Source organism: Elaeis guineensis, chromosome 11 (genome assembly GCF_000442705.2).
Source record: "Elaeis guineensis isolate ETL-2024a chromosome 11, EG11, whole genome shotgun sequence".
In the NCBI taxonomy this organism is placed as follows: Eukaryota; Viridiplantae; Streptophyta; class Magnoliopsida; order Arecales; family Arecaceae; genus Elaeis; species Elaeis guineensis.
This window is the reverse complement of record NC_026003.2, coordinates 93,533,368-93,546,432: the sequence shown is the minus strand read 5'-3', so window position 1 is coordinate 93,546,432 and position 13,065 is coordinate 93,533,368. Positions and strand designations below refer to the sequence as shown.

Below are 13,065 nucleotides of genomic sequence, written 5' to 3'. Positions count from 1 at the left end.
TACAAATATGAGAAATTGATAATTAAAAATCTTACCGATCTTCATGCATCGTCGGTAGTGTTTGTATCATCATTGTCATTGGATGTTGTATTATATCCATCTTTATCTTGAGGTTTCACCTCGGCATCCAACCAATCTTTAAAGCAGAGCAGTATCTCAAGTATTTCGCTGGTCATCCTGCTCCTCTTTTCATCCAAAACTCATTGATCTGTACTAAAAGTAGATTCTAATACTATTGTAGATATCGATATAGCTAAGATATCATGTGCACAGATAAGATAGCCATTATAACCAAAAAAAATAAAAAAAAAAAGAATTTAGTCATTACGGGTCGTGCTTGGTCTATTACAGCAATAAACAGACCGTGCCTAGCACGGCCCGTAACGGTGCTAAATGAGTCGTGCCAGGCACGGCCCGTAACGGGTTTAAACGGGCCGTGCATAACATGATCCGTTTAGGCTGAATTTTTTTTAACAAAAAAAAAATCGCTCATCAGGCCCGCTGGCCTGACGGGTCACGAGCCATGCCAGGAACGACCTATTTATAAAATAGACCATTCCAGATATGATCCATTTTGATTGTGGCCCAATGGGCCTGGGTCTGATCATGTCGGTCTGTGGGTCTAACGGGCCACTAGCGGTGTCAGACACGATCCGTTTACAAAATGGGCCATTTCAGGCGCAATCTGTTTTGATTGTGGCCTGGATCGGGCCAGACCATGCTAGGGACGAACAGTGCCCATGTCATCGACCGTCGATGACAGTAGTGTAAAGGATAGTGACGGCACGACAGTGATGGGAATGATGGCGTAGGATTTCCATGTTCCTGGTTCAAGGAAGTTTCTACTCTTATATTCTGATGTAAAGGAGAGGGCATAACGTTAAAAATAGGGGATTGGCCTACGGACTTCAGAGATACATACTACGGAGCTTTCGAAAAAAAGATAAGAAAGGAGCGATTCGATGTATTTTTTATTTTTCCAGTAGAACAATAATAAGAAGCAGAGAAAAAAGAATTAAAAAATATTATGACAATATAAAAGCTTATCACTCTACATATTTTCAAAATAATAAAAATATTTTTTTATAGATGAATGAAAAAATTATTATAATAAATAAAAATTTAGATTTCGATGGAATATTTGATGGGACATCGAGATTGGATACCATCCCATATATTAGGATAGGAACATCTCACCGTATCAGTATCCTAATTGAGATGTTTTGAGATATCCACTATCCCAAATATGAAGATAAGTCGGAATGGTGGCGTCTCATTTCCTACTAAAATTGAGGTAGCTCCATTCTACAAAATTTAAAATTTTGATATAAAAAAAAATATTATGCATGGAGAAGTTTATAAGTAAATTTCACAAAGATTTTTTTTTAATGATGTATTTGTACGTAACTAATCTAATGCAGGAAATGACCTAGTTATATCATTTCCTTAAAAATCATTTACAGCGAAACATTTGGCTCAAACTAATTTGGAATTTTGCCCCGTTAAACAAAAGGCGAGTTGAAATGTTTATTGCTTGTTTTAGCCTGTTTTCGATGAGCTGCAGCATCTTCAAGTGCGTACTTTGTCCTTTTTTCTGTTCTTAACATTCACATGAAAGCATTCCTAAATGTTTATCTGAAAACTCATGATTACTAATTTAAAGTGTACTAGAGAGTTGCCATATGTTGCAGTACAACAATTAAATCCGTTATGGATATTGACATACTATCTGATACTTTCTCTGATTTTTCTGCATTATCGTTTTCCCTTCGGTTGGCATTCATTAGCAATGAAATGGAATGCTGACAATTTTTGTCCTAGGGTTGGAACAAAATGTTTTCCTTTTTTATTTTTTTCCGTGACAGAAGCTTTGAGTATAGGAACTCAGAAGCATGATGGCGTTGGCACCAGACCATTTTTAAACCATGCTACTGCTCCTATTGCTGCCTTTGATTGCGGGTGCCACTTCTAGTTCCTAACACCATGCAATTTATCATTCTTTGTTTGATTTCTCATATTTTGATTTGGAATGTTATTACTGTGTCATTAAGGTCATATCAAGATAACACAAATATTAACAAAAAGGTCATATTCCTTGCTTTGATCTGCAAGTAATTATACATCACATAGAAGCATTTTAGAAACATATTGTTACTCTAAACATCTAATGAAGGCTTTTAATTTATAGTAAAGCCAGGCAGCTCATCATTATTCCATGAAGGATCAAAATAAAATAAAGGGAAAATTGTCAAAGGCAAAGGTAACAACCCAGGAGTGAGAACAGCTGCCTATTCATCAGTTAGCAGGCGTTAGGTTTGGCCTGAGCTATCAGAACAACGACAATGACGGCCTAAGTATGTCCAAGTCCATGCGTTCATGACTTAAGAGGCTATTCTTTTATGGATAAATATCATACAAAAATTGATTAATATCTTCATTGATCAACTTACCCATATTTTCAAAGATGGATAAATTATTTTCCATGGATAGCATTTATCCATGAAATGGAGAAAAATATTATCCACCTAGAATATGACTAAATTATTTTTTTATTAGCCAGTAAAGTAAATATTTAATTTTATTTCTAAAATATTCCATCCACATTTTAATACTTCTACCATTCAATACCCAAAAACTCAATTGTCCACTTTTTACAAACTTAAAAAGCATAAAAGATATTATGAAAAATATGAATAAAATTTTTCCAAGTAGTGATACAAAAAAACATGGATAACAAATTTTCAAGACACTTTTTCATTCATAAAAAAATATGGATAAATTATTTTTCTATCTAAGTGCTGTATAAGAGATATTTATCTAAAAAAATATAGATTTACTCGTAGAAGAACAGACCCTAAATGACCATGAAGAAAGTAGTATTATTATTTTTTTATTGATTTCAAAAATTGCAAAAATCTTCCTCTGCCATTCTCTAGGGCTGATGAGCAAGTTTAACTAAGATCGTTGAACAGAACTAGTTTCACCAACAGTCGACTGATCTCAACACATTTCAGAGGAAAAAGGAATTTACTGTTGCTAGAGATCTCCGACAGCTATTATTCCATCAATTCTATCTCTATATATCTATTTCTAAAGTTGTAATCTTTACTATATAACTCTGATTATTATGACCAATTGAATAGGCATTTGCATGAGATCTCCGACCAGTTGAATAGGCATTTGCATCATGGATTTGGATGTTTATGCATCACAAGCATGTAACATAGTAATAACGATATGAATGTGCCAATCATAACAGTAGCCCATAGCAAATGTCAAGATACTTGCTGTTTACACCAGAAGATAATGATCATTTATTATTAGTTATTGTCCTATGCCAAGAACTATGAAAAGCAAAGGTTACTTGCATAAGATCTTTCTCAAGAGCCAGCAGCAGCCACATTTCCAATTGTTTTCAGGTCGAAAATTTCAATCCAGTAGCCATCAGGGTCTTTAATGAAAGCAATACCTTTCATTTTTCCTGGATACAAAGCAAATGAATACACAGATCATACAACGTTAGTTTCTAATAATGTTGAAAATTGAATATACAAGCACATACATGGAGTTGGACCATACATTTTAAATCTTTGAAAAAAGATTTATCGATTCAAAATCAATGATGGACCATCAAAGTTGAAAATCCAAACACCTGAAGATGATCTACGCTACAAGAAATGCCTAGAAACCAAATTCATGTATTCTGGTAATCTCTAACCTAAGCACCAAGTGGGTGCAAATTGAATGGTTTTAACAGCATGATACTTTGTATTACTATAACTAATCATCAAAACCTAGTTAATTTAAATTACCTGTATTTTAAAATGTATAGATCATGATCATGATGAAATGGATTTTCAATTTATGAGCCCTTTCATGTATTTTAGAACATTGGTACAATTCACACTATTTATTTTTGTGCCTATATGATGCAAAGGTTAGAGACCACTAAAATATATGAATTTTCGTTTCTAGATACTTTTTATAATATAGATCATCTTCAACTATTTGGATCTTTAATTTAGATGACCCATTGTTGATTTTGAAATTAGTATATTCTTTGTCAAAATTTCACATAAAGTGTGTTGGCTAACTTATATACATTCAGTTGGATTAGGAACATGGTTATGCTAGTAACAAGGTGACATGCAGACAATCGTACACAGAACAAACAGCTTAACTGAAACAAAGCAACAGCAAGATGACATTGTTAATTAAATAAGTTGGTGCTGGAAAAAGCAATCCAAGCAATACCGGACTGACAAAAATTTATTAAGAGAAGGAATTTATTTGGGTGCAGAAAAGAAAGAATTAGCTTTATGTTTAGAATGAGATGAACTATCATTGCTTTGAAGGGGAGAATGTAAATCCCTATAACACCTATTCAATCATGCAATGAGATGAAAGATAAAACTTAAGCAAGCAGAGTTTCAATATGAACAGTAGCAGATACAAGTTTAAAGCTGACATTTTATAGGTGATTTAGATAATAATTATTCATTGATGAGACTAGAATGGAGTTTAGATAAAATACAATGATGTGATGATCTAAAGCTCTGTTTAGGGAAAAAAAAAAAGGTGAATAGGGAATGTACCTGAGAAAAGTACAAATCTTTCAAGTCGAACCATATAGAAATTAGGGACGACAATTTTAGCTAATCCATTGGATACCTGATCCAACCCGACCTGAATGGAAAGGATTTAACCTAACCCGATTAAAACTCCAAATGGATATGGGTTCTAGAAAAATTACCTAAAGTGGGTTCAAATCGGATGCGGATAATGGTATGCCTTGCCCCGAATCTGATCCGACATAACCTTAATCTAAACCCTCCTTTCAAAATTATAATTATTTTATAATGTTTACATGCTGAGTTTCTTATCCGGTCCGAACTACCTTGACCCCTCTTATCTACCCAAGCCACCCCTCTACCTTACCCGACTCGAGATGAGTACGGGATGGATATGAATATGGGATTTTTAATTGCAGGGCAGGTATGGGTATGGGGGTTTTAATTACAGGATGGGTATGGATATTGGCCAACCTAATCCATATCCGACCCATTTCCATCCCTAATAGAAATTATGCAACAAATATATACACCAGAGATTAAAGGAAGATATAGTAAGATATATAAAATGCAAATATTGTTTTCAAAAATACAATATTAGGCAAAATGACCATCCAGGTACATCCAATAAGCGTCACATAGATAAGGAAGATACATATTAGAATTATATGATAAGGCATAATAATTGCAAATAACTAGGGATGACATGATCAAGACTTGAATAAGTTGGAGTCCTAACAAGGCATGAAAACAAGTGGGGCATGGATATATGTTGGAGTATTAGTAGAAGTGTAGAACAGAGAAGAAGATCAGAACAACATAGATGGTAGATATAATTTTAGGAAGGCTGACATGAACAAGGCAGGTTCTAATAAACAGCAGAGGATGCGTAAGTCTCCAAAGTTGGGAGACATATGCTGATTATTACTACAATTATGGTCAGATAAAGAACTCAAAAATGATATGAGAATTCTGTGATTTGCAATGCAAAAAGATCAGAACACTTGCTTAAGTTATCTAGCCAATATTTTACAGACTCCAATAAATTGGACTCAAGAAGACAACTTTACTCAACAATACTAGAATGCAGGATTGGGGGCTGTGGTTAGATTTATGGTTCAAGGTGCAACAACCATCAGAAGGCTCGGCAGGCTTAGTCCAGAGCAATCTCAGCCAGCATTGCATCAAGTAAATGGCAGGATCATGAAAAGGATATCTTTTCAAGATCAAAAAACCAATCCCTTCCTGTCTTTGAATTTTAGAAAAAAAAAAGGAAAAAGAAAACAGAAGAAAAAAGGAGCTACTCTAGCATGTAATGTCATGGTCATCATCAGATAATGCCAACTGCATCAGACCCATCTATGATAGCTAGAATAATCTCACCCATAACCTAATCAGCAGAAGTGTGATACTTGTGATATTAAATCCAAATTGCTAAGCCTCAACATTATAATTAGAATCAATTCCTAAAATATGGACTAATAAATAAAGAACAAAATCAACTCTCTTTCTTGATCTATCATGTTGGATGTTGGTTATTTATCAACATACATATGCTCCAAGCCTCAGCTCCAGAAACCAATCTTATCACTCATGTCATTGAATATCTGTAATGAATTTATTTACTGCAATCACAATTCAATGAATGTATGTATCCAAAATTTATGCAGATAAACTTGTAATATTAATAAGCAAAGTAATAGAACCTCTAATTTTTTCATGCAAAGAAAGACTCACCATCATCAGGTTTCTTCACAAACTCCACTCCTAAATGTTCGAATCGCTCACATGCCTTGTATGTGTCATCAACTGTGATGCCTATATGCCCTATTTGCAGCAAAAGAATGGTAAACATGTAAATAACAATCAAAAATCATTTATAGCATCGGGTACCTTAGTTTATATGCAACTTATTTTCAGCAACTAGGAAGCATGTTTAGCGCCCGTGCTTCAAGACATTGACATCACATTTAAAATTTACATCCAGTTCTTAAAAGTGCATACCAAAGCCACGAGGTTCTGAATTTCCATTATGATAACCTTTAAAGTCGGGATCGCTCTCGGTGCCCCAGTTGCTGAAAAGCAACAAAGAAGAGGTTAGCAGGAAAGATGATGCATTTTGATATATACATGCATGAGAAAAGAATATCCAACAGCAGACAAGCAAACAGCAGACACTTTTCTCTGATAATCTACATGTCAATGGGTTAGAGGCAGGTATTTTTCTCACTGTGTAAGCTCCAGTGTAGCCTTCTGACCAAAGGTCCACACAGTTCGTTGAATTGGATCAGCTGGGGCTGATGCAGGATTCTGCACAGAGAAGAGAGGTGAGTATCTGGTGGATTATCCATCATATATTTGTTTCCAGCAAATGATAAGTAAACAAATTTACCTCATAACCCAGAAAGTACAAGCTGAACTTCATTTCTGGGAAATCCAACCTCTTTAATAACCTGATGTTTGTTGCTAGATTATTATGGCATATAGATCAATGGTAATAACAAAATATAAAAGCATAGATGACGATAACAAACAGCACTAGAAATCCTAGATGTTGTGAAATGCACCTTGCTTTTAACTACAGAGAAATGGTAATGATCCATGATGCCAAAAAAGGAAAAAAACATATCCCAAATTCATCATCATATTCTTTTGAGAAAAATGGGGGAAGCACCACCTATCAGAATCCGCAAGAAGCGGGTACCAACCATCAGATCCAAGTCCCACTCGCCTTCAGCATTATATTGAGCAGCTTTTTTGAACAGCACTCTTTGTCTTGCGTGAGACTTTTCTGCACCTTACCTTTAGAAGATTGTTTGGGTTTGAGAGGTGAAGACAGTAGTGTTGACCAGAATCACTCAGCTATGAGTTAATGATTGAGAATTTGGTGTAAATAGAAGCTCAGATCCAATAGAACAAGCCTCAAACAAAACCCATCACTTACCATAACCGAAGCCAAGACATTCAATGCACAAATCAGTTCTAACTCTAGTCTCAAGATTCAAAATAACTTAACATTGGTCTCAGTCAACATGGATTGGAAGCAGACCCAATGAAATCCTCTCATACCCCTACGGGGGCGTTTGATATGGGGTGATCCACCCAAGATCAAGAGTGATGTGTGTGGAGGTAATGAGATCACCGTGTTTGGTTGCACTATAGTGATCTTACGTGACAATGATTTCAGATCACCTCCACTTCTCAAATCACCCCTAATCCAGTGATGGGATATCCATCCTTGAAGTCAGGAATCCAAGATCACCCCCAAACAGTGATCTTAGATTGAAATATAAGGACAAATATACCCCTCCATCTAGTAAAAAATTGATATATCAATATATCATTAATGTATATATAATATGACTTTATATTTGATATTATATATATTACATGATAATATATTATTAATCATATAATTGCATATTATGATTTAATGATAATTTTAAATTAAAATAAAATATCTTATTGTACTTTATATTTGTATAATAAAATATTTAATATATTACTTTAATTTATCTTATTTTTCTAATCAAAATAAATATTCGCATCAATAAATAATATATTATAAGTATAAATAAAATATTAATTCTATAATAACAATTAATATTTTTTATAGGATTAATTATTAATATACTAATAAATATAGTAATTTTTATTTATAATATACTATATATGATTAATAAATATATTTTTATAGAATATATTAAGGATAGTTTTGGTATTATATAATCAGTGATCTTGGATTTTCATAGAATACCAAACAGATTACTCGTGAATACTCTTTAATCACTAGACCATGACCTACCAAATATTGTAATCTTAGATCACTGATGATCAGATCACCATAAGATTCGGATCATCAATGATCTTAGATCACCATGGTGATCTCATTTGGATCATCAAACGCTACCTACGATCTATCATGCCACATTCTTCTTAGTTTGAGGAGTGATACTAACATCAATAAAAAATAAAAAGATGTAATGTGTCTTAGCATTTAGACGGATATGTAAATCAATTAATTGCTGATACAAATGCTAATAAATAAATAAGACATAAATCATGGAGGTAACAATGGAAGAAATAACAATGATCTATGATTAATTAACTCCATTTAGGCCTTCAGTAAATCTATTTCAATATTTTAGTATAAGGTAAGATTAGAGATAACAATGAATTTATCTTCTTTTACAAACTAAAATGTGTTAATATCGTTCTGTTCATGCATTGCATCACATGGAGAAGTGGTTATGGTCATGTCTGTGCTTATCAAATTTTTCATACATCAAATGTGAACAATAATTTTATAATTTTGATTTTATTCATTTCTTTTTATCATGACTTTTTTAAAAACAATTTAACCACTTAAAATTCTAACTATCCTATCTAGCCGGTCTTACCATTAGTGTGTCTCTCTCATGATTCAACACACCTTTTTGTCTCTTATACATTTAAAGCCCCAAAAGATGATTTAAATGTTTAAAAGGGAAGTAGGTCCTTTTTAATCAGTCATTTAAATGCTCCACAACATCACAATGATTTTGAACAAATCAGCATTTTCATTTTCCGCCCTTGTATGTACACCTTCTTTGTTATCAGAAAGCATTTCCTTCTCCTAACAAATATACGTTTGCAATAGATCAACAATTTAGACATCCCTAAGAGTCGCACCAAATTGTACTCAACACATATCAAAATGTCAGACAGGAAGGATATGATAGTGTGGCCCAACTATAAGTGGTTCATAACATCAACTCTAGTTCCGGACACTCTAGTGATGGTCTACCAGCCAGCACATGAAATAATGGATGAACCAAAAACATTACCCCTTTAAATTATTCACATACTAGAAAAAACAACTCTTCGGCTCATCCCTACGACTAGTCTAACATAGACTGCAGGAGTCTGATATGGCTTTCTGTCGTTCATGGCTTCTTGTCTTTAGGTAAGGAGCTTTTTTAACTAATAGACTGGATACCGTCCAGCTTGTTAGAACAGTAGGCCAGCTAGTTTTGCTAAGGAAATCAAACAATACACTGATTACCTAAAAATCTAAATGCGAGAATCTATCGCCCGCTACTCTTGCTCTCTTCATATCACATTTCAAATCATTGACCATAAGAAAATCGGAACAAAGAAAAAGAGCTTACGACATTCCCAGTACGCGAGAGTAGAAGTCAAGACTGACTTTTGGATCTTTAACTCGAAACATCTGCAAAACCAAAATCAACATCAAATCTCATTGTCAGCAAAAATGAATGAATCGATGAATAAATAAACAAATAAATAAAATTCCAAATTCCCAAACCATGAAACTACCGTGCCCTTTATTCCATCCAAAAACGATTAAAATTTACAAGAATTATCACCAAGGAGAAAAATTTCGAATGACTCGTATCTGCACAGAAGGTGAGATGGGCTCACGGTTTGCTGCAAGAAGTATCCTTTGGTGGCCTCGTCCGGCTCCGATTGGAGGCCTGGGTTGTTGGAAGGGGACTCCTTGGGCTCCGACGCGGTGGCCATCGAAGAAGAAAACGGCCGGAATCGATTAAATCTCTGCTGATACAATGCCGAGATGCTTAGATCGGAATAAGAAAGATAGAGACTCCAACGAACTAAAACATGTGTGTGAGAGAGACCTTGATTGGGGTCGAAAGGGAGATGGGAGTCGTTGGGATCGAAGGAAATTTGGTAGAGAGACGGAGGAAGAAAGAGGAGAAAAGAAAGGGCGAGAGGCGCAAAGCGGCAGTCATGGCAGTGGGTGAGGCGCTAATATATTTATCCATTGCCTGACCTATACTCGTTTGTCCAGTCTCGCAGTGTTCCAGGGCCATCCAAGGGTACAGCATGGGTTCTCTTCGAGCTGAATGGGCCAGCCCAACAAGCTCAGTGGGTCCACGCCATACGACGTTTTTGTGAACGCAAGATGGGCTTAGGCTACATATATGGTAACTAAACTTCAAGTTGGGGTAGATCAGAGTTGATTTTGAACAAAGCACAGAACCCGATCCGAAACCAACTCAATTTGACCCAACATGATAAGTAAATCAATTGATACTTATGTTTTACATAAAATACTTATATATTTTATTTAATTAGATCATTAGTCCTATCAGTTATTCAAATTTTAAGTGCACTCAAATAAGATCTTGAGTGACTTAATGCTAAATTAATGGAAAAAAACATTAAAGAGCTTTCTCCACTCTTAGGGGGTGTTTGGTTCGCAATTGGAATAGAAATTGAAATGGATTGGAATCAGAAATGAAATAGCCAAATCCTCCGAAGTGTTTGATTTGTGATCGTGATCAAAATTGAAATGAAAATTTGAATCCTTAAGAAAGAGTAGAGATTGAGTTTTAGATAGATTGAACCATTCTTATTCCGTTCCGGAATCGGAATAGGACTTCTCCCAACTAAATTGTTGAAATGGGAGTTACCATTCCTATTCCAATTTCAAACCCCAACTCTCTCCAACCTAAACATCCTATTAGTTTATTTGATCAACATAATATAACTAAGCCCACCCAACCTAGCCTAACTTGACGCTAGCCCAACTAGAAGAAATTCTTTGTGCATCGCGGGAGGTGCAAAACGTGTGCACCGCTCACGGTGATTGGCTCACATGCGGGGCCGGGGCGCAGCACACGAAAAAAAAAAAAATTTTCCGACCTCGTGCATGAGCCAATCACTGTAGGCGATGCACGTAGTTTTGCACCACCCGCGGTGCACAAAGAATTTCACAGCCCAACCAGTGACGGGTAGATTAAAGAAGTGCCAACCTGTTGTTGGATTGGGTTGTATTGGTAGGGGGAGATATAAATGTTGGACTGGTGTAGGACTCTAGCCTCCTCAACTCGACTAAAGTCACTCGAGTTACAAAATTAGAGTCGAGTAGTATAGCTAGTGTTGCCGCAAGGCTTTGATGGAATGTTGACATGGCTGGATTTAGATATCGATCGAGATCTACGATGCTGAAGGATACCTAAAAAGAAAGTCCACATTCATCGAAAATATTCTGGCAGGGGACTCTCTAATGCCTAAGTTAGCTAGAGCTTTGGGAATAATGGAGAGAAAAGATGGCAAGGATGGAGCGAGAGAGCTCCTCTGTGTTTGTGAGTATTTTTACTTGCCTTTCTTTGCTTCTACTTCATTACCTTGGGGTCCCCTTTATATCCTTTTTTCTTGAGGTTGAGTCCTAGGCCGCTAGCCAACATCTATGTTTATCAGGCCTAATTCTACAGGAACATTAGCCATGTTCTGGCTTTCATCATAGGAGGAATCTCCCCACTCTTCTATGTCGAGGTTGTTAGTTATGTATGTCAAGCATAGGCTTTACTTGCACAGCTGGCTGAGAGGGTGGTGTCTAAGTGCGCACTCCTATGGAGGATTGATCTCAGTCGGTGGATCTCTGCTATAATATATACCCTCCACTCTCGAGTTCAAAGCAGCTGTTGGGTTTTGAGCGAAGGGAGTAATTGCCTTGATAGCTGGCCCGTCGATCCAATTTCTTCTTGATCGCATCTATGTTACTGCCTTTGAAAAAGATTCCTGAGGATTTAAGGATGCGTTGTTTCATAGTTCACACCGCCTTTTTTAGGGATGGAGCTTGCGGAGTGGTGGAACAGCACTCTTAAGAGGAGAAATCTAGAGAATGCTCCTAGACTCATGGACCCTCACATGGCAAAGTTGTAGTATGTTCGGAAGCACGATTCAGTTATTCTACGTGGTTCAATCAGATCAGGATGTGATGAAGGGCTGCATAGGCACCACTTCAGAACTAGCCAGTGATATAATATGGAGATTCGATGACTGGATCTGCACTATCAGTGGCTTATGTAAATGGTTTACCTGTTTGATGGCGTTTCCTATCCTCTAACTATCAATTGCTTTCTTATCAATGTAGCTGTCAGAGAAAGGTTCTCTTTTTTTCATCTGGTCATCCATGAAGTCGTCGCCATCAGTCGTTAAGTCAACCGTGAAAAAGAAGATGAGCTCCTTCCATGGAGAGTCCTCGTTCAAAAGAGCAAGGAGTGCCCAGCTTGAATTTTTGATTTCTAACTCATAGCAGTCCCTCGAGGAGTAGGTTGGTCGTGTCTATGAGGCCACATATTACTACATCCGGGCCACTCCAAGCTTCCCCTTCATCGAGCTAGGCCCCATCTCCCTTAGGAGGGTTAGCGAGGTTCCTGTCCGCCCCGAGGTTCCCGTCTGCCCTGAGGTTCCCATCTGCCCAGGGGCAGCAGGGAATTTACCAATGTGCGACGAATGTTCCCGCGAGGCTAGGCTCCAATGTATTGAGGAGTACAAAGTCTTGCATGGTGGACTTTGAAGATGAACTCGTTGAGGCATCTTCAGCTGGGTTCATCCAAGGCTTCGAGAACTGCAAGATGTATGTAAAGAAGATGATCTTGAAGTGACACCTAAGGCACCTTCGCTCGAGTAAATAGTGATGAAGAGGTCAGAGCATTTTCTTTGGATGAAAACTAGATCTTCA

The 13,065-nt window shown here is 36.4% G+C and overlaps 1 protein-coding gene across 1 annotated transcript; it reads right to left on the bottom strand.

Moving 5' to 3' along the window:
- Positions 1–3,242: 3,242 nt before the first annotated feature.
- LOC105061135 (lactoylglutathione lyase) lies at positions 3,243–10,367 on the bottom strand. Its single transcript, XM_010945100.2, has 8 exons — positions 10,211–10,367; positions 9,996–10,127; positions 9,722–9,783; positions 6,964–7,024; positions 6,802–6,881; positions 6,576–6,646; positions 6,309–6,398; positions 3,243–3,481 (listed from the first exon to the last, which is right to left on the bottom strand). The coding sequence occupies exons 1-8, from the start codon at positions 10,355–10,357 to the stop codon at positions 3,381–3,383; spliced, it is 744 nt and encodes a 247-aa protein (XP_010943402.2). The 5' UTR covers positions 10,358–10,367; the 3' UTR covers positions 3,243–3,380.
- Between the last annotated feature and the right edge of the window lie 2,698 nt (positions 10,368–13,065).